This window comes from Podarcis filfolensis (assembly GCF_964270895.1).
Source record: "Podarcis filfolensis genome assembly, chromosome: 9".
In the NCBI taxonomy this organism is placed as follows: domain Eukaryota; kingdom Metazoa; phylum Chordata; class Lepidosauria; order Squamata; family Lacertidae; genus Podarcis; species Podarcis filfolensis.
This window is the reverse complement of record NC_139610.1, coordinates 8,440,473-8,461,021: the sequence shown is the minus strand read 5'-3', so window position 1 is coordinate 8,461,021 and position 20,549 is coordinate 8,440,473. Positions and strand designations below refer to the sequence as shown.

The following is a 20,549-nucleotide window of genomic DNA, read 5'->3' as shown; positions in this document are numbered from 1 at the left end:
GTGAAGGGGTATCCACACGGGGGCCAGCCATAGAAGAAAGGGAAAGCCGCAACTATGTGGCGGAAATCATCGACTCCAGGTGGAAGGGTAATCAGGTGGAGTATTTGGTCGCGTGGGAAGGGGAACCGGAGTCGGAAAACACCTGGGTGAAGGCAGAGGAGGTCCATGACGAGGTCTTGATCGAAACGTTCCACCAAAGGTTCCCCAGGAAAACTCAACCAGTAGCGAGGTTCCGGAGGGAGTACTTTGGCACCACCGACGATGAGGAGGAACTGGAGGGATTCAGGGAATCGGAGTTGGAAGAGGGTACAGACTCCGAGGAGGAGGAGTACTTGGAAACCGGGAACAGCAAAAGGTGGAGGGAAGTGTTCGAAACTTCGGAAGATGAGGGAGGTTCCTTCAGGGGTTTTGCTCCCTCGCCTCCCGCAGAGGAGGGGAGGGAAGGGGGTGAAGGGGGCCCTAGAGGGGAGGTGGATGTCAGGGAACTGTCATCTGAGACGAAGGAGGTGAAAGGGCTCATGGAGGGTGAGAGAGACCACTCAGCGGAGGAGGGGACCAGCAGGGGGAGAAGTGGAGTTACAAGGGAAAGTGAGTCGGAGGGAGAGCTCAGAGATACTTCAAGCGGGAACAGTGGAGAGGTTTCAGGACCTCCCGTAGGCACACCCACTCCTCGGCGGAAACTGTCACGCCGAGAGTCCAGAAGACGCGTTTCCGTCAAGGAGCTTTTATGCTGGAAGAAGTTCCGTAAACGCCCACTGTCCGATTCAACGAGCGATTGATGGAGCCATGCTTAAGGAGCTCCATCACAGACAGAGGTTTGGGAACTTAGCCAAACTCTGAGGGATCAGGATTTTACGCACAAGCAGCTCACCATCCCATCACACATACTATTATGCTGAAATCAAATCATTACATGTGTAGAATAAAGGCCCCAAAAGTCTTCTTTTGCCAGAAAATAAGTGCTTATGATGGGATAAAAGGGCTCGTCTTTGAGACTTTTCTACCATTTCACTAGAGAGAAGAACACTTGCACCTTATTGCTGGCATTATGAAAATGTTAGTACCTGCACTGCAGTCCGTAGAAAATGATCACACATTATGGTTTCCATTCTACACCCCCCCCCAAAAAAACCCACCCACATTTAATTCACAATAAGCAAAACTGCAGTGTTAATTTTAAAAGTGAGAAAATAAAAATCTTCCCAGGCTAAAGTTTATATAGAATGCCAATTTAAGGAGGTTTAGAGATTCATACTAATATTACTAATAATATACTAATATCAGCAAAAACTGAACAGCACACTTCAGCTCTGCTGAGTGACAGCCAAGTTCAGCATCCTATTACCAACAGTTACCAACCAGATGTTTATTGGAAGCCTAGAAGCAGGCAATGAAGGCAACAAGTAGTCTTTAAGTGCATTACAAAAAGAGTTAACACTTTTTCCAACGGCAGCGATCACCAAGCATTCACATTCCGCAATGCTGTTCATTTTCTTGGCAATTATGGTCCAACCAATCATAATGTTGCTCAATTAAATATCAGTTTTCATTATGATGACGTTTCAAAACACAACAATACAGGCTTCTAAAAGCAAGCAAAAGCAAAATTAAGTAGACACTGCTTCAACTATTTATCAATTTTCACACACCATCTAACAAGCAGAACATAAAGTTACAATGTTGTCAATGCTCTTCTAATTAAAATCTGTTGCCTTGTTCCAGTGCTTTTTTTTCTTAAAAAAAAAAACGTTGAGGGGTACTCCCATTTTCCTACTCATATTAAAATACTGCCCCTCAATGAGGCCAAACTTAAGATTCACAAAATGTTTAGGGGTATGCGTCCCCCTGTGTCCCCCTCAGAAAAAAGCACTGCCTTATTCCAATTTACATTATTTTTTTCTAATACTCATCCATCTTTTAACCCATTTATCAACCACATACTGTATGTTTATCACAATTTACAGGCACCAGTGTTATTATATACAGAGGCCCTAATCTGCCAATTAATGTCCTTTGTCGATCCCCCAATCATTTTTGAAAGGAGAAAGGAACATGAAAACCCACAACTGGGCATTCCTTGTCTATGTTTTAACTGTCCAAGTCACCTGCCAGAACTCTGAAAGTGCTTAATAAGTTTACTCAGATATAAACTTAGGAGTGGTTTAAACAGCATGCTCATTTAGTCTCTCTGAAACAGTGTTGGATATAACTGTTTTATAAAGCCAAATCTCTAATATTCCCTTTCTGCCCATACGTGGGTTAAGAAGAAGAAAAAAGACACGAACAGGAATGTGTCACATTTTTCCTCTATACTATGCATTTTGTAGCAATAACATGCGATCCGTGCTATTTGAATGCAGTACAACTTTTATTCTCACCTCCCTTCAAGATACTACTATGAAACAGATATTAATGCTGACCGTGCAAACTGAAAAATGTCTCATCTACAAAACATAAGAGCCGTCAGAAGAACTTTCATCTCTTTTGCCTCAAACGGCTTTAGTGTTCCCAGGAATGGGAGTCAGCGGTAGCTATCATGGTAACTCACTAGATGAGTAATGATGTCGATACGACTGGACAACGGTAACCGTAGCAACTGTAACCTGCAATTCCTGCGTAACCATTCTTGGATTCATTGTGGCAGGGGCCAAAGAGGCCAGGAGTAAAATGAAGCAAAGAACTATGGTGTCTGACACATCTAGTACCACACACTTTAATCATAGCTGGCAGAAATTAATTCAGGAGGAATTTTTTCAAGGGTTCCTCATGAAGCTTTGTGCTTTTGTTAGGGGCTGCAAGAACCAATGCACTAAATGAATAGTCCAGGGCAACAAGTCAGATTATGTAGAAAACCTTTTCCTTCCACCATTTAAAAAAAAAAGAAAAGAAAAGTATTAAGTAAATTTCAGCTTCAGGAAACCCTGATAATATTTAAGTACATTCTTGTATGCTTTTTCCATATTAATCCACGTATAAATTGCAAGTTCTTCCACTGTAGGTTTTCTTGATTAGCTACAATTTACCTACCAGGAGGATTACATCAAAGGACTAACTTTTGCATGTTTAGAAATACAGTACCTATATAAGTATCTTGGAAAACCACTGAGCTTTGGGTCCTAAATCAGTACCCTGCAGCTAATGGCAATCAATGAACTATAGCCTAACTCATCAAATTAATCAGTCAAAATCTATTTGTCTCAGATAAGCACTCACTAGGCTGTAATGGTTTTCTGCACAAAAGGTGCTATAGTTAATGCTCTGTGTATTAGGATGTGGGTCACTGGAGACAATGTAGGTCATTCCAAGAAAGAAAAATACTTGTTGAACCAGAGATATAGACAAACATCAAAATCATTACCTAACTGGTCCTAAAATGGCTGGTTTACTAACTACAGTTCCCTTAAGAAACACATAACAACCTGACATCTCAACAGTATTTTTAAAAAATACTGCCACCAGTAGCTGACCTGCTGGGACTTTACTGGGAACATGATTTTTCATACTTAAGCTAGGTGAAAAACACAAAGAAACTTTCTACATCCAATGAGACAAAGTATTTGGGCAGAAAAAAAATATCAGGTATTGTCTCCTGAATATTCAAGCTATCACTTTTCGTTACTTACACGTCCCATCTGTCATCAAGTGCTTGTAATTTTACGATGCTGCCCTGTAGCTTATTGTAGAGTTGATATTATTTTACAGAGTTCTGTTAATGGACTGGATAAATGGTAATGCTATTTAAACTAGCCTCCTGCTCCAAACACAGCTGCAACTGTACTTCTATTTCTGAACAAACATCTTGACCTGAACACGCCGCTCGCTCTCAACTCAGCCAAAGAGAAATTGGAGCAGACAGCAAAGGAAAGGAAAGCTGGCCGCTGGCGGCATCCAACCGTGTCTAATATTTCATATATGGAGTGCGCCCTCTTTGTGTTGCATTTTATGCAACAAGCATATATGCTTCCTTACCTATCACATGATTCACTTAACTTTGGGTGTCAGGTGATCATTAGAAGTGCATTGACATGTTTTAAAAGTTTAAGAAGTACAGTGGTACCTCAGGTTAAGTACTTAATTTGTTCCGGAGGTCTGTACTTAACCTGAAACTGTTCTTAACCTGTAGCACCACTGTAGCTAATGGGGCCTCCTGCTGCTGCCGCGCCGCCAGAGCATGATTTCTGTTCTCATCCTGAAGCAAAGCTCTTAACTTGAAGCACTATTTCTGGGTTAGCGGAGTCTGTAACCTGAAGCGTATGTAACCTGAAGCATATGTAACTCGAGGTAGTACTGTAACGTAATATAACAGGAGATAAGTACTAACTAACTAACTAATGCTGGCACCACTGTGGCAATCTGCACATGAGCTAAAATATTAAAAAGGCGTTCTAGTGACAGCATTTAACGCATTTAACCTGAAGAAACATGTGATTCGAGCTATAGGTAAAGCACCCCATTATATTTACCAAGCTGTTCTAATACACATTATAACTAGACACAAACACACATTGTTTGATCAACAATAATCTCAAAACATCAGGAATGTTATACTATCTGTTGTAGTACACTGTTGTGGCACCCCACATTTATGAGACTGTAATTATGTATTACTTTCTCACACACTTGCACCCCAATCAAGCTATTTCTCCCCCGCCCCGCTATTTATGATTATTTGATACTACCCAAAGGTTCTCTGAATTGTGAAATATAATTAGTAGTTATAGCATCCCTCTCTACTGTTCCAATAGAGATTTACTTAAAGATTATTTTACAGAAGCAGAAAGTTCTATACATAAGTGGCACAAATTGTTACCTTACAATACCTCTGTTCCTATTTCAGAGTATAATCAGAAGCATGTATGTTACACTAGCATTGCCAGTGAAAATAATCATACCACTGGAATTCAATGTGGGTGGAACCACAGGTTTTACGTAAGCCTCCCACAAAAGAGACTAAATGAATGCTTACACCAAACAAATTCCATTGACTTCAATTACCATGGATCAGTGTACACTATTCAAATGCCACATTCAACAACCTGATAACAAAGTTGTCGGAAGTACAAGAACCAACCAGAAAGAAACAGAAGCGATAATTTAGTATAAACTTTTAAGCTTTAGATCCTTAACACAAAAACCTGAAACAATCTTTGCAAAAGGAGGTGGAAAGCAAGATGTTGTGATGTGGCGCATACCAGGCTCTCAAAGCAAACATTATTTTATTGAGATTTACATAGCCCACTTCAACTCTACTCCTTGAAAGCAGCTGATGGGCTTTACCTTTTTTTTTAAATGTGTATTAGCAGTTGAAGGAAAGGTTAAGGACCCCTGACAGTTAAGCCTAGTCGTGAATGACTCTGGGGTTGCAGCGCTCATCTCGCTTTACTGGCCGAGGCAGCCGACGTTTGTCCGCAGGCAGTTTTTCCGGGTCATGTGGCCAGCATGACTAAGCCGCTTCTGGCGAACCAGAGCAGCACACGGAAACGCTGTTTACCTTCCCACCGGAGTGGTACCTATTTATCTACTTGCACTTTGACGTGCTTTCAAACTGCTAGGTTGGCAGGAACAGGGACTGAGCAATGGGAGCTCACCCCATCGAGGGGATTCAAACCGCCGACCTTCTGATCAGCAAGCTCTAGGCTTAGTGGTTTAAACCACAGCACCACCTGCATTCCCTGCTTGTACCTATAGATCACAATAAATTTTTGAGAAAACTCCAAGGCCTGAGCAAAATAATTTTTAAAAATACATGTTATCAGTAATGATTTCAGCCCTTTTCTGTATTTTGTGCACATACTGAAGCATCTATTTGATTTTTTAAATTTATCAGGTTTCCCTTTAAAATACTGTTAGAACATGTAGATACTTTTTAACATAGTATCTACTCCACATTAATATTGAGATAATATCTATCAAAACATCAAAATGTATCTAATGTATAGGTTGACTGTTTGTAAACCTTTTTACAGGTTTGCCCCTAAGGTTTACAATGTTAATAATTTATTCTGCCAAGGCTTTAAAGAGACTAGCCAGGATTCAATGATTCTTTGGGCAAGCATATCTCAGTGTGATTCTGTCTGTCTCGCTTTGTTTTGCTCATTTTCTTTGAACAGAAGAGCCCATGCCATCATCACAAACTGCTTTTGAGAAGTCCTTCATTTTCAAAAACGATTTACTACTCTGCAAGACTTGGATCTCAAAGGAGATTCCAAGCCCAAAGCACTAATTGTGCATCTATTTGGGTCCCAGTCTTTGTAATTAAGGGAGAGAATATGACAAAACACAACACACTTGGCATCAAAGGTTTTTAACAGCTCACTACTCTGATTTTAAAATTCTTCCAGCATGAGCCATACTACTGTAGAAGAAGAAGAAAGCAAACTGGAAGAAGCAAAGATCACCAGTGTTGAAGCAATGATTCTTCAACATCAACTTCGTTGGACTGGTCATGTTGTGTGGATGCCTGATGATCGTCTTCCAAAGCAACTACTCTATTCTGAACTTAAAAATGGAAAGCATAATGCTGGTGGTCAACAAAAGAAGTTTAAAGATTGTCTCAAAGCAAATCTAAAAAAATGTAGTATAAAACACTGACAACTGGGAAACACAGGCCTGCGAGAACTCCAGTTGGAGAACAGCCTTTACCAAAGGTGTCATGGGCTTTGAAGACACTCGAACTCAGGACACAAGGGAGAAATGTGCTAAGAGGAAGGCATGCTTGGCAAATCCACACCGTGATCAACTCCTGCCCGAAAACCAATGACCCCCCTGTGGAAGGATGTGTGGATCCAGAATTGGCCTCCACCGGCACAGATGGACAATCTTACTCAGCTATGAGTGATCACCAAAGAAGAAGACGACTAGAGAACAATAAAATCCCACAAGTCAGGAATCAAAATTACAGACCACAATAATGCCAACACTCTTCAAATCGTTACTTTAGTTTTGGGTTCTTTAAGCCATTTCATTTCAATATTGTTATAAACAAAGAGGGGAGATATTCCAAGCCAGTCTCCACCCAGAATGTAATCGACCTTGTCATCAGAAACCAGTAGCAAACTAAAAAGAAAAGGATTTATACTAATCTGGTTTGAAAAGTTAAATCAGTCAACTATAGGAGTTAAAAAATATGGAACAGAAACAATTCAGAGGACAGCACACAAATTATGAAAAAGCAAAAGAAAACAAGAATTAAAGGTGCACTGAGTCCAGAAGCAGACAAAACACTTACTCAATGGCATATTTCGTTTACAACTTAAAAGCACTCAAAGCATATCAAAGCCTTCCACAATGAATACAGAATATAGCTTCTACTTACAGCCTGTAGAGTTTTGGAGTCCCAAGAAACAGCAACTCAGAGAGGAGTTGAAGATTATTTCTGTTTAGACGCCTGAAGTAGAAAAGAAAAAGAGAGAGTTACAAATCAAAATAAATAGCAACTCTATCATGATGTGTCATAACTCGACAACCTGAGACTAAGTGGCCCATGCAGGAGAAGCAGGCCAACGTGAGTGCCAGGGGCTATGCAGAAAACATAAGCCAAAATACCGTGATGAGTTTAACATTTTATCTATATGTATTAGGATAAAGTATGCATGAGTGTTTTAAATTCCAACTTTTTTACTCCATGAGGACAGCATGAGGAGTGAGCAGAGAGACCACCCTACTGCTGGGCTTAAGCAATCATTTTCCCCTTGTGGAAAGTCATTGTAAAAAAGAGAACCATCAGGCATGTTACACCGATTCATCCTTCAAGGAGCACTGCCAATTAAACTGACATGAGCTATAACAAATCAAACCTTTCAGGTGGCGTTATAAAACGCTAGCAAAATCCCCGTCGTTATGATCGTCGGGGAATGAGTATAAAGAGGGAGTGCACAGTATCAAGAACTTGAAGGAACATATTGCACCTCCCCACAGAGTCCTCCTCAGCGGAGACTGTGTACTAGCCACCACCTCAACAGAATGGCAGCGGGGAAGATAGAAGCAGGCTGCATTAGCTAATATGGATTAAGTTTCAGTTTGCCCATCCATGTGCACAAATGGCACCAAATGCAGTTTTGGAAGCAGCCTTTCAGCTCTCATTAGCTAATAAATGTGCCAAATGTATGTATATCAATGGATGTATATTTATTGCCAAAGGGTGAGCCTAGATGGGACCAGTCAAATCTTCCTCTGTCAGAAGAGACAGACATGTGATCAGTTTTGAACAAGTGGCATCTTATTCAGAAGATGAATAAGATTGTACTCTTTGCTATTTTTAATATCTGTTTAGTGGTAGCAAGTCAATTCCAGAATAGCTGTTTTATTGGACCTCATTTTAGATATGGGCTCAGTTCAAGCACCATATCAACCTATGGTCTTGAAGACATAATTATGAACTAGTACAATACAGTGGTATCTCGAGTTACAAATGCCTCGGTTTCAAATGCTTCAGGTTACAAACTCCGCTAACCTGGAAGAGTTACCTCGAGTTGAGAACTTTGCCCCAGGGTGAGAACGGAAATCGTGTGCCGGCAGCGCAGCGGCAGCAAGAGGCCCCATTAGTGAAAGCACACCTCTAATTTATAACAGTTTTAGGTTAAGAACCTACTTCCAGAACGAATTAAGTTCATAACTAGAGGTACCACTATAGTTGAATTTACAAACCACAATTTGCAGTAAGCCAGAAGCAGAATACATGTTTTGAAGCAAGTTTAAATCCATGCATTCCAGCTTGATTTGGGCTTCAAATTTTAGATATCTATATCTAAATATAATTGATAATTTAAGTATAGTTTAAACTGAACATTAGTGTGCTTTAATAAATATTTAAATGCTGTATCTTTGCATTTGTTTTATATTTTATACTGTGAGTCACTTTGAAAATTCTCATAATAAGGCAGGATGGATTTTTAAATGAATGAATACATTTCAGACTTTTGAAGACGTGTCAATTACTTCGAACTGAAAAGGTCAGGTCTAGGAGCACTCCCAATCTCTTGGAGGGGAGGATATAACTCTACAAAAACAAAAGGCTATGCACCTAATTTCAGATTACTGGAACCTCCAACCAACAGTAATACTGCCATTCTATGTGGAATAAGTTTCATGTGCGCAAATGGCACCAAATGCAGTTTTGGAAGCTCTACACAACCTTTCAGGGTTTGAAAGATGGAACTGAAAGAGAGGAGCATGTGGATGAATGATGACAATCATGTCTATACTCATGACAACCCCTCAAGAGCCAGTAGGAACAAGATCGAGCAACCTATCAAAGCTCTGAGAAAAGCAGAAACAGTGTTTATCCAACATAAATGGCCCCACCATAAGTATTAGCTCTGTGGCAGTTATTTGGTAGGGGTGGTACAGGTACAGATGATATTCCTGTTCCTACCACCACCACCACCATGCTTCTACCCCCAAGCCCTTGAGGATATGTTAGTTGCTAGCACTACCTCAAAGTATGGAGAGTTCCAAATAAGCTGGGAGCACCTCATATTTCAACCAATTGTACTGTCAATCATAGGTGCATAGAGAGAAAAGGGGAAGCAAACACCTCCCTCGCCAAATGTCTGGTCAGTTGGAATCCTTCCTGATGACTGCTATGATAAATGTGGTAAATGCATAGCCAAAGCTATCCATGGGTTTCATGTGTAAGTAACACTAAGCAGGCTCCAACAGCAAATTAATAGCTTAAGCCACTTTAAAGCAGTGGATCCAACTGGATCATATAGAAACTAAGACTTTTCCACATAGTGCAGAGGAACTAAGATGTGACCACTGTACCCATTATTACTGGAGACAGGATTTGTTCTATAAATTGCTATATAAGACAATGGAAGGCGATTTTTAAACACAGTATGTTGAATAAATTATTCCTTGAAACATTATACAGTGGTACCTCTGGATGCAAACGGGATCCGTTCTGGAGTCCCATTCGCATCCTGAAGCGAATGCAACCCATGTCTGTGGGTCGCAACTTGCTGCTTCCGTGCATGTGTGTGACGTCATTTTGAGCGTCTGTGCATGCGCGAGCAGCGAAACCCGGAAGTAACGCGCTGACTGCACAAGAATACTTCTGAAATTAATCACTTGCTTAAACATGATTTACAGAAACTAGCCAGGTTTCTGTTCTAAGCCACGGTTTAGACTGTTGTGCAGATGCTGGGACAAATTTGAGCAGAGCTTAGGTACTCCCCTTTGCCTGCAGCCATGATGACAATTTTAGCTGCAATTCAGAGTCAGTATGGGGCAGAGACTGACCTGGGAGACAGTCTCTGCCCCATACTGGCAATACTGTGAGGTAGGTTAGGCTGAGATGGAGTGACCTTGGGCAGTCACTCCCTCTCAGCCTAACCTACCTCACAGGATTGTTGTGGGGAATGAAATGAGAATGGGGAGAACCACTTATGCCACATTGAGCTCCTTGGGGAGAAGGATGGAGAATAAATGCAATAAATAAATAATACATCTACTTTTGTTGTTGCTGAATCTCAGCTTCTTCTTGGGTGCAAACCAGGAATTTGTAACAAAATCTTGTCAGTTCCAAAACAAGTCAACTTTAAACCCTGAGCTATGTTAAGCTAACCAATACTAACCACTTCATAAATGTTAATGTACTACATTTTCCATTTCAGAACTGAATTTTCAGTTAAGACCAACCTTGTGTGTATAAATAGTTCCCATAAGGAATGTAAAAGTTATTGATTCAGTGATGGTCTGCAACAGAACTGAGTAAATGGGAAAGCTAAGGCAACTTTAAATTCTGTAAAGAACAATTCAATAAAAACTTGATTCTTTACAAAAGGTACCCACTAATGCTTATTTTGACATTTTGCAACACTGCAACTAATTTAAGTGGTTAAAAGAAAAGAGCATCCAGCAAACAGTGTCTCAAAGAATGAGCACAAAACAGATGTGGGAAAAATAAACAGCCTTCCTGTCTTGGAATTTCTAAAAAGGTCTGCAAAGAGCAAACAGGACTTCTCACTGCAATTTGACTTCTAGACCTGTTAAAGACAGTCCCATGAGAACTAGACTCAGATTAATTAAGTATAGTGCTAGAAACTACTACAGTTAGAAAAAAGTACACAAGCTCTTCAGTTACACAGCTTACACACTCTTACCCAAGAGCGAGCGAAAAGTTACAGTATTTCCTTCCCTTCTCAGATATTCATTTGCTTGAAACATTCCTGCTAAAAAAGAAACGAAATGAAATCCTAGTGTTTTATACTAAGATCCTACGGCAGGTAGGTTGCAGGTGTCAGTCTGAAACCATATGAATTTTTCTGGACAGCCTAGTTTTAATGCTGTGACGTTCTGCATGATTTGCCAACTATTTCTGAGAATTTAGAGATAGCAAGTACTTTATGATGAATTTTTAAAATGTAAACAGTATATAATGAAAGACAAAGCTTATGTGGCATAGAAACACGATCACAAGAAAAATCCTGGTACGTTGACACATCAATACTCAGAGAACTTTGATAACTTTAGCCACTGTTTAAACTGCCACAAAACCTAACATGCAAAAAAAAACCCTAACACAACCTAAACCTAACACAAAACCTAACATGCAAGTGCATGCAATTGTCAGTAATACACTATTTTTTGTTGGTGACAAAATTATTCCTTCTAATTTACGAACAGCAACACTACATCTGGCTAAGAGTAAGTTACACTTGAATTTATTTCAGTCCCTTAACCACCTTTCTGTAGCTTCTGCGATTTGCAGCAAAAGGGAACCTTTGGTGTGGTATTTAGATACTGATAAATCCAAACACAGACTAATTACTTAATATTTAGGAAAAATAAGCAAGCACAGGTGTGGGAGTACAAAACCCTATAATTTTCAAGAGACAAATCACACAGTCTTTTATTAACTGATAAACACTAACGTGCCACCATCCTTGCTAAGGGATAGTGTGCACTGTGAACCTAAAACCATGTATGTTAGTAAGGAGGGTTTGCCTCAACACTGTTTAACAAGGAGCAACTGCTTTCTGCTTTCCCCCTCCAGGCCTGCTCAAAAGCATATTCTCTGCTTTTGCTCATTATCTACCTTCAGAGAAAAAGCTGGGCAGCATTAACCCTCAAGTTTATATATTCCTAGGCATCAAGAGGATCTGTACCTATAAACAACATACATCCATGCCTCTTTTAAAAGACGGAATTTTAGAATGTGCATAGCTTTGCAAATATTTACAGTTCCTCTGTTCCACTGCAGAGTTACAGAACGCAGATATTGAAAGAGAGTTCTGCTTGTAACTCAGAACACTGCTCTTATTCTGAAAAGTGCTTGGGGCAAGTCAGTATTTGTCAGTATAAAAGCAGTGCAGTGAAAGCAGTAAGTAGCAGTAGGTGATTGCCATTGATGTTTATTCATTTTTGTATTAAACCTGCCCCCTCCAAATTGCTTGAGGGAAGTTATCAAATGAACACACATATCCAGGAAAAAAAATATGTCAGAACAACCTGCCCTAAGATATTGACCCCAGCTGTCAAAAATGAGGCCAAGCATTTTCAGAGTCCTCCTGAATACTCAGGCTTTGGTAGCACATCAGGGACCTAAAGATCAATACTGCATCCATGTGGGAAGAGTGCAGCACAATGCAGTCCCATCATATTTTAGGACTTGGTGCCAAGCAGCAATTCATAGTGAACAAAAAATGGTAAACATTTGCTGCAAGCAGTAGTAAAAACATTTGCTGCGAATACTACTCATTTGCTAAAATGACTACAAATAGTCATTTACAAATCATTTGCTACAACTATTATTAAAAGCAATCCTATTCCTTACTTCTTACAATGATAAGAGAGAGCATGTTCATTATAGTAAGTGAAAGATTCTTTTCGGGTTCTCCCATACTCAGCTTAAAAGCAACTTCAGTTAGATCCAGACTTCTCCTAGCTCTACATTTCTACCTGATGCCCACACAAAACCCTGAAAGTTCACACGCAGCCCTGAAATTCCACACATGAAATTGCTGCAGAGACATTCTGACAACCATGTAGCCTCCAGTTTCCACCCACTAACTCCATCCACCGTTCACAGAAGATGCTCTGTCTTGCAGGCCCTGCAGAAAGATGTCAAATCCCACAGGGCCCTAGATTCTTGTGACAGAACGTTCCACCATGTCAGGGCCAGTGCTGAAAAGGCCCTGGCCCTAGTTGAAACCAATCTAACCTCCTTGAGACTCGGGACCTCCAAAGCATTGTTATTTGTGGACCTTAAGGCCCTCCGCGGGGCATACCAGGAGAGGTGGTCCCATAGGTACGTGGGTCCTAGGCAGCTGCTACTCCTAGCCAACACCAATCACAAAGGCAAGCAGCAGTGGCAAGGAGCACCATTTGCAACAGACATGGCAGAGGAGGAGGGCCAATGCAGTGCCAAGCAGACGGTAACCACCAGGATAAAGCCACCAAGATCAAGCCCTATAGCTTTTGCTGAAGGCAGGTGGCAGTGATGGCAGCTCCTCCACATCAGCAATGGCAGATCAGGATCAGAAGGTGGCCATTCTGGGATAATGGGACTTGTCTAAGCCAACTACTGATGCTGGATACACCTCTCTGGGTATGTAGACACAAGTAAAATATTCGTGAGGCAGTGGCATCTAAGCCATATCGCACCAACACTCTAGATAACATTTCTAATAGCTGTCTAGGAGCCAGACTACACATTACACATGTGTAGTCTCTACGTGGGTCTAAAGGTTTGTTTGTTTTTTCACTTTATAAAGTTTATAAAACAGAGAGAACAATTACAACAGCAGGTGAAAGTTAAAACAGAGAAACAAACTGCAAAATAGGCACAAGGAATATGTGCAATTGCACATGGGCTAAAATAACAAAGTGAAAGTAAAGAATTTTATCAATTATAGTTCCATATTTTCCAGGCTTGTATGGAGGGTTGTTGTGAAAACGATTGTTCCACTGTATGTGCAATAAAATAATGCCAGTTTAATATAAAGAGTGCCTGGAGGTTCTAGGCCTTGTGTAGTTTTCTCCATTATAACTATATTATAGCTGTATATATATATATATATTAAACAACAATAACAATGAAACACAAGCACAATCCAGCAAATAGCCTCTAAAATGACAAGTTTCAGTGAGGAACAGCTGGAGGAAGGAGAAAGGATATGATGGCAGTGATGGTCCTGCTGACCCACCTTTTTGTACAGAATCGTAAAAGGGGAAAGGGTACTTCATGGGGGGAAAGCAGGTTGGGAAGAAGAAGGTCCTGTGCAGATAATTGTTCAATGGGATCCCACCCAATCTCTCTGCTTCAGCACTGTTCCTCCATTGAAACCAACAGCTGGAGAGGCTTTCAAAAATCTCTACTTTTCCCTTGAGTGTCTCATGTGTAAGGTTTTGTTTTTGTAAGTTCGAATGACTGCCGTTGGAGCAATATAACCAATGCTACAAATATTGAAATTTGCTTTGGGTTGTCCCCACACATCCCCCTGGGAGTGTCTTTATAAACACCAAATGCTGGCACAGGAAAGGGGACCAAATGAAAATGTTTCCTCCATCTCTTCCCTATCCCTTTATCCACCACTCTTTATCAAGGGACAGGGAAAAGTCAGACGAAACGTTTTCATTCGCTCCCCTTTTCTGTGCCAATGTTTGCCAATCTACCACTCACATCAACCAAGCTCACTTAGCCAAATGCAAACTTATGAGCAGGTGTACATATATGCACATTAGACTGGCACTTTCCCCCACTTTGGACTTTACAATGCTAGGATGGTCAGTTAAAAAAGGTTAAGGTAAAGGACCCCTGACAGTTAAGTCCAGTCACAAACGACTCTAGTGTTGCGGAGCTCATCTCGCTTTACAGGCCGAGGGAGCTGGCGTTTGTCCGCAGACAGTTTTTCCGGGTCATGTGGCCAACATGACTAAGCCGCTTCTGGCACAACGGAACACCGAAACCAGAGCAGCGCACGGAACGCCATTTACCTTCCTGCCGGAGCGGTACCTATTTCTCTACTTGCACTTTTTGGTGTGCTTTCGAACTGCTAGGTTGGCAGGAGCAGGGACCAAGCAACAGGAGCTCACCCCATTGCAGGGATTCGAACCGCAGACCTTCTGATTGGCAAGCTCAAGAGGCTCAGTGGTTTAGACCACAGCGCCACCCGCATCCAGGATGATCACTTAGGTATCGCTAAAAAGCATCACTCCAAAACACAACACTAGTTGTCATGAAACATATAGGTACTACACTGCTAATTTCTAGGTAGAGGTGCAGATTTAGAAATAATTACTATAATTTAAACAGAAATAGTGTTAGCTCATTGTAAAGGATAAGACTGTGACCAGGTGACTGCTATGTCGCACTTAGTCCAAGTTCTAACTGTTGATGGGCAGCTACAGGACCTTTGCTCTCCCTTCTAATGGTTCCTTATCTTCAACCAGACAGCTCTCACAATGGATGATGCTTTCAAACAGAAAACTGTCCTCTGTAAAGTAGGGCACACTCTATGCGACACATTTGCCAAAACAGGCTGGTAACCACTTCGGATTCTGCAGGACTTGGGAGAGCGTGTTTGCACTCTGAAAAGTTTCTGCTTATCTGCCCAAGCTCCCCAATTAGCTTCCTCAGACAAAGGTCAACAATATGGTAATAAGTGGGTGGCAGATTGCAGTCAGACATTAATATTTTCAGTTACAGAACTGTAACTGAGTACGACTGCTCTTTTGAAAGGCCATTTGTGATATATATTTTTCACAGACATCTAATCCAAATATCTACGGGTAAAGTCTGCAAAAAAATGTGCATTGCACATCAATACATAATGAAAGTTAGACTAAAGGTCTGTTTTAATCAATCTTTAGTCAGTGCCCATTTTTATGGTATGAAATGTAATACTAGTTACCACTGCTAAGGTCATGACCGTTACTAAGAAAATTCACTACATTAATTTCCCTGGTGCAGTGACCTGAATCAGCATTCTATACAATGCCCACATATAGAGGAGCGTGTGGAAGATGAGACGGCTGAAAAGAAGTGGAAATAATCTCTTTTATCATCATTAAAGAATATCAATTGACGCTGGCTGCAGCCAAACTCAGATTTCCATCTCACTTTGGTTGTGGTACTCTAATGCTCATTAAAAGTCCACAACAAACGAATCTTAACACCTTTTGCTTCTCTTTCCTTTCTCACCGACATGGAAACAAATTCATACAAACAACTGCTTGTAGTGGGCCACTGATGCATGATTCTTTAAATACACTATACTATATACTAACAAGAGTATGTTAACTAGAATTCTGTGAATATTCAAAAACATGCTTAGAACTGAACAGCTTTGCCATAATTAAATGTTTATATTGTCAAAGTTATACCATAGCTGGCAAAACTGCTGTTTCTTTGGGTGCCTAATCATGCAAAACTTTAATATTCTGTTAGACTGTGCTCTGAAAGACTAACGTTTTGTTTAATGTGGATTTTGTTAAGGGAAAAACCCCTGTGCTTATGGACTGGGTAGAACAGAGCGCTGTAGGGAAACTGGGTTTTCAGGTCTTGTGATGGAATAGTGCACACAAGAATTCAAATAGTAGGGCTGGAAAGTCAAAATATATTGCAGGCAAAATTTGTGTTTTAAAAAAATTCTTCCAAGACACCAGAGCAGGAAGCGTCAAACTGGACACATGACAGAATTATAGCTGCTCAATATTTGACCTTGCTGAATTACACCAGCAACAGCTGCCTCCTAGTGCCAACCTACGTCCTTGCAGTTATACTTGAAAATGGAACATGCACATGTTGCACAACAGCACCTGATCCAGAGTCTAGCCTAAGGGTTGGAAACCCAACTCTGTGCAGTGAAGCCATTTAGACAAGGGAGGATACTAAACAGAAACAGGTTTCCAATCTCTTGGATATTTATTACAAGAAATAAAAAAACTTTACAGTTGGTTTTTGAATAGATAAAAGAATTGAGCAGGTGCATCTGCAAAAGTAAATGTAGGTTTTGTAGGAGCAAAATCCTGCACCCCAGCAAGTGTAGAGAATCTGGGGCTCTCCAGATATTGCTGCGCTCCAATTCCCATCATCCCTGAGTCATTGACAGCATTGTGTGAAAACTAGATTTGCCAAACTTTGTCACATACCATTCATGAAGTATTCCCAAACCAGGATCATGATCTGACAAACCAAGAAATATTTTATAAAGCTGGGTTAAAAGGAGGGAAGTAAGAGAGAACAGGGATGCGGGTGGCGCTGTGGGTGAAACCACAGAGCCTAAGACTTGCTGATCAGAAGGTTGGTGGTTTGAATCCCTGCGATGGGGTGAGCTCCCGTTGTTCGGTCCCTGCTCCTGCCAACCTAGCAGTTCGAAAGCACGTCAAAGTGAAAGTAGATAAATAGGTACCGCTCCGGCGGGAAGGTAAACGGCGTTTCCGTGCACTGCTCTGGTTCACCAGAAGCGGCTTAGTCATGCTGGCCACATGACCTGGAAGCTGTACGCCAGCTCCTTCGGCCAATAAAGCGAGATGAGCACTGCAACCCCAGAGTCGGTCATGACTGGACCTAATGGTCAGGGGTTCCTTTACCTTTAAGAGGGAGCAAGCACACAGAGAGGGATGAAGAAATGTTTAGGACTGGCAAACATGGCATCTGAATGCCACCAAAGCCATTGCATGACAACAATCTCTAGTGTTGAGGACACTCTCTAATCACTCTCCCAATAACTTTTTAGTTCCAAAAAGTTTTTTGCCACCTCTAACCAATTCAACAAGTTGATTCATCCGAGTCAGGTCTTTTTTAATGCAGTCTTTGCCTTTATTTTTTTCCTGCCGATTTTATTGGGAGACAGAAGTTGGGCTTCTATTATATTATTTTTGTGAATTCCACAAGGATCCAGCACCTCTTTTTCTAGAAAAAAAAGCACTGCCTGTATATGCAACATCAAGCCGAATACATATATGCACACATGAGCGGTATATTGACTTCAGAGGATTCACCAAGCTAAATTGTCGCCCAAAGGTCCAACTGGTGACCCCTAGTTTTAGACCTGTTCCCATGGACTCTGAGGGAACAAGATCCATGCTGAAAGTCAAGCTAATGTAAGTATTTAGGAATGAGATTTGTATTTTTATGTGAACTTCTTTTGCAGCTTTATGCTGCAATATTTTATAATATAATGGATTAAAGAATGCAGCCATGGGCTGCTGCATGTACATCAAACTTAAGATTCTACCTGTTTTCCACAGCAGCTCTTTGTGTGAACAGGGTGTAATATTGCAGCAGGCTTTGTCTCCAAGCACCTCTGATAGGAATGACCACAGAATGCAAAGTGAGATTACACAGATTAAAACAAAGTTTGCTCTCAATGGCTTGATCTCAGCATATATAACAGTAAGCCAAGTGCCTGACATGTTATCAAAGGTCATTGCAATTCACATGCGTCCCTTCCAAAAGCACAGTCTGATTTAATGACTGAACATGCCACTTGTATTATTTACACCTCCATTCCATTTACTTGCGAGAGATAAAGGATCCTCTGCTGTCGATTTGTGGACTGTATTAAAAATGACCAAGGGTGTGATCATTGCCTCATCTCAACACCTGCTGAGTGTGATGAAACTGCTACTAAATCCCCTCATGTCAGTGAAGCAAAAGTGATATGTCTTGTATAGTTAATCTGGCGGTGGCATTAAAAAAAATTGTATTCCATCAGTTCCTTCCACCAGCATAATCCTCACAATGGCAAGACACTGCCAGTATAAAGCACCACTGAAGTGCAATAATGGAGGACAACATCAGAGAACAGGACTCCTATTACCTCCATAGTCAACTGGAGTACAACACCCTTATATCCAGGGCAAGGGAACATCACTCCCATCTCAATGTAAGGAGGTCCTACACACAAGTAGGAATCCGGCAGAAACACATGCCCGGCTGGCATGTTCTCTACCTCCTGGTCAGTCGGGAGACTCCAAGCACAACGGTCTTTCTCCAGCACAAACATCACAGCAACTGATGCCTTGCAGTCATCAGCACACTTCAGGATCAGCAGAGTATTGGCAGTCAGCGTAACAGACTCAGTAGCGCAGCATTTTGGCTAAAATACTTTATTTACGGTACATATAATATGCTTGGAGCATTCTAACTCAGCTCCTTCCTCATCAGCATCAAACAGCAAAGAGAAAGAGACAAAGGAACAAACGTCCTACATCACGGAAACACAGTAATACAAACATCCTGTCTCCGTCACTTCCCACTATGTGGAATGAAAACATACACCGTCATGTGATATAAACAATCCCATGACTGCAGCACGGGAATTGAATCCTAACACTCATCACTCCAACTGCTGCAACTGGGCCTACAAGAACAAGGCACCCTCACAGGTAAGAAGAGTTGGGGGCCACCTGGGAGGAAGAGGGGAAACCTCTAAAAACATCAGACATCAAAAAGCATTAAGATGTGCAGAGTAGTCATCCACAGAACATCGATGTCTGCCTCTCTAATGCAATATGGTGACATTATATGTACTAACCTAAACATCACCACCACACCGAGACACACAACAGCAACAGCATAAATGAGGAACAGGGTAAGCATGCAGCTTGAAGTCACACTGGACACCCCCATTCCACCCCCAAACCCTGCTGAGTTCTCCCTTATACTGGGAAAGGCAACAAGGAGCACAGACAACTTTATTAACACAAAAAGCCTACACTCTACATACTGCTCATGATGCCAATTACATGTGACATATTCTTCCATGCAGGATCAGAGGAAGGGTAGCAAAATCAGTAACTAAAAGCAGTTCTGGTGCAATTCCCTGCGGTGGATGGAGAAGCACTATCTCAATGACAACGCCACCGCCCCCAACAGATGACACCCCAAATACACACATCAGGCGCCCCCCAACTATACAAAGTCCCACATAAAGATCAGGGAGCCTGAATGAGGCGTGCAGGATTGAAAGAGCATCTATAGCCATTGTGCCTTCTCTCAAATTACAGAGTTAATGAACACTCAGTCACAGGTTATGTATGCAGCTGCTACCCACCGTTTATCACTATCCCCCTGTCTCTCTGCTCTCCACAGCAACCAGGCAGACTTCAAATACTCAGAAGCAAGGGGTTGCGTCTTCTGCTCGTCCCTGCTACTAGTGCACCTGCAAGGGGACTGGGAGAGGCCAAATAGCTTGTCCCAATTACAGTAGGGATCAGTCCAGCAGCGGCCATGGGGGGGGGGAAGCCTTGGTCAATAGGTAAGGCACGCTAGGAAATATCTAGCAGATATTGGCATTCATATAAATTAACAAGGGGGTGGCATGACTGGACAAGATGAATTGGGCTGGACAATATGAAAGGCAACCTGGGTGTGAACAAGCCTTAAAACCACCTGAGAGATGTATTAGTCCATGTGTCAGTTACTCTTGCTTGTTAGCTGTTGGGAATTTGGGGAGGGGGGGGTTCTTCTTTCTTGTGGGAACCTGTGGTTAGGATTTTAACCTGGATCTCTTGTATGCCAAACCAGTGCTGTAACACTGCACTTGTGCCCCACAAATGCCCCAATCAGTACTGGTGCATATCACTGGAATCCCAAC

At 41.5% G+C, this 20,549-nt stretch overlaps 1 protein-coding gene across 7 annotated transcripts in view; it reads right to left on the bottom strand.

The window, feature by feature from the left end:
- Positions 1-20,549, bottom strand: part of SLIT2 (slit guidance ligand 2) — a 238,150-nt gene that overhangs the window by 205,910 nt on the left and 11,691 nt on the right. For all 7 annotated transcript variants that reach the window (XM_083630064.1, XM_083630067.1, XM_083630063.1 and 4 more), the window contains exon 4: positions 7,316-7,387. In XM_083630064.1, the coding sequence (XP_083486190.1) occupies positions 7,316-7,387 (72 nt within the window). The remainder of the gene's footprint in view (positions 1-7,315; positions 7,388-20,549) is intronic.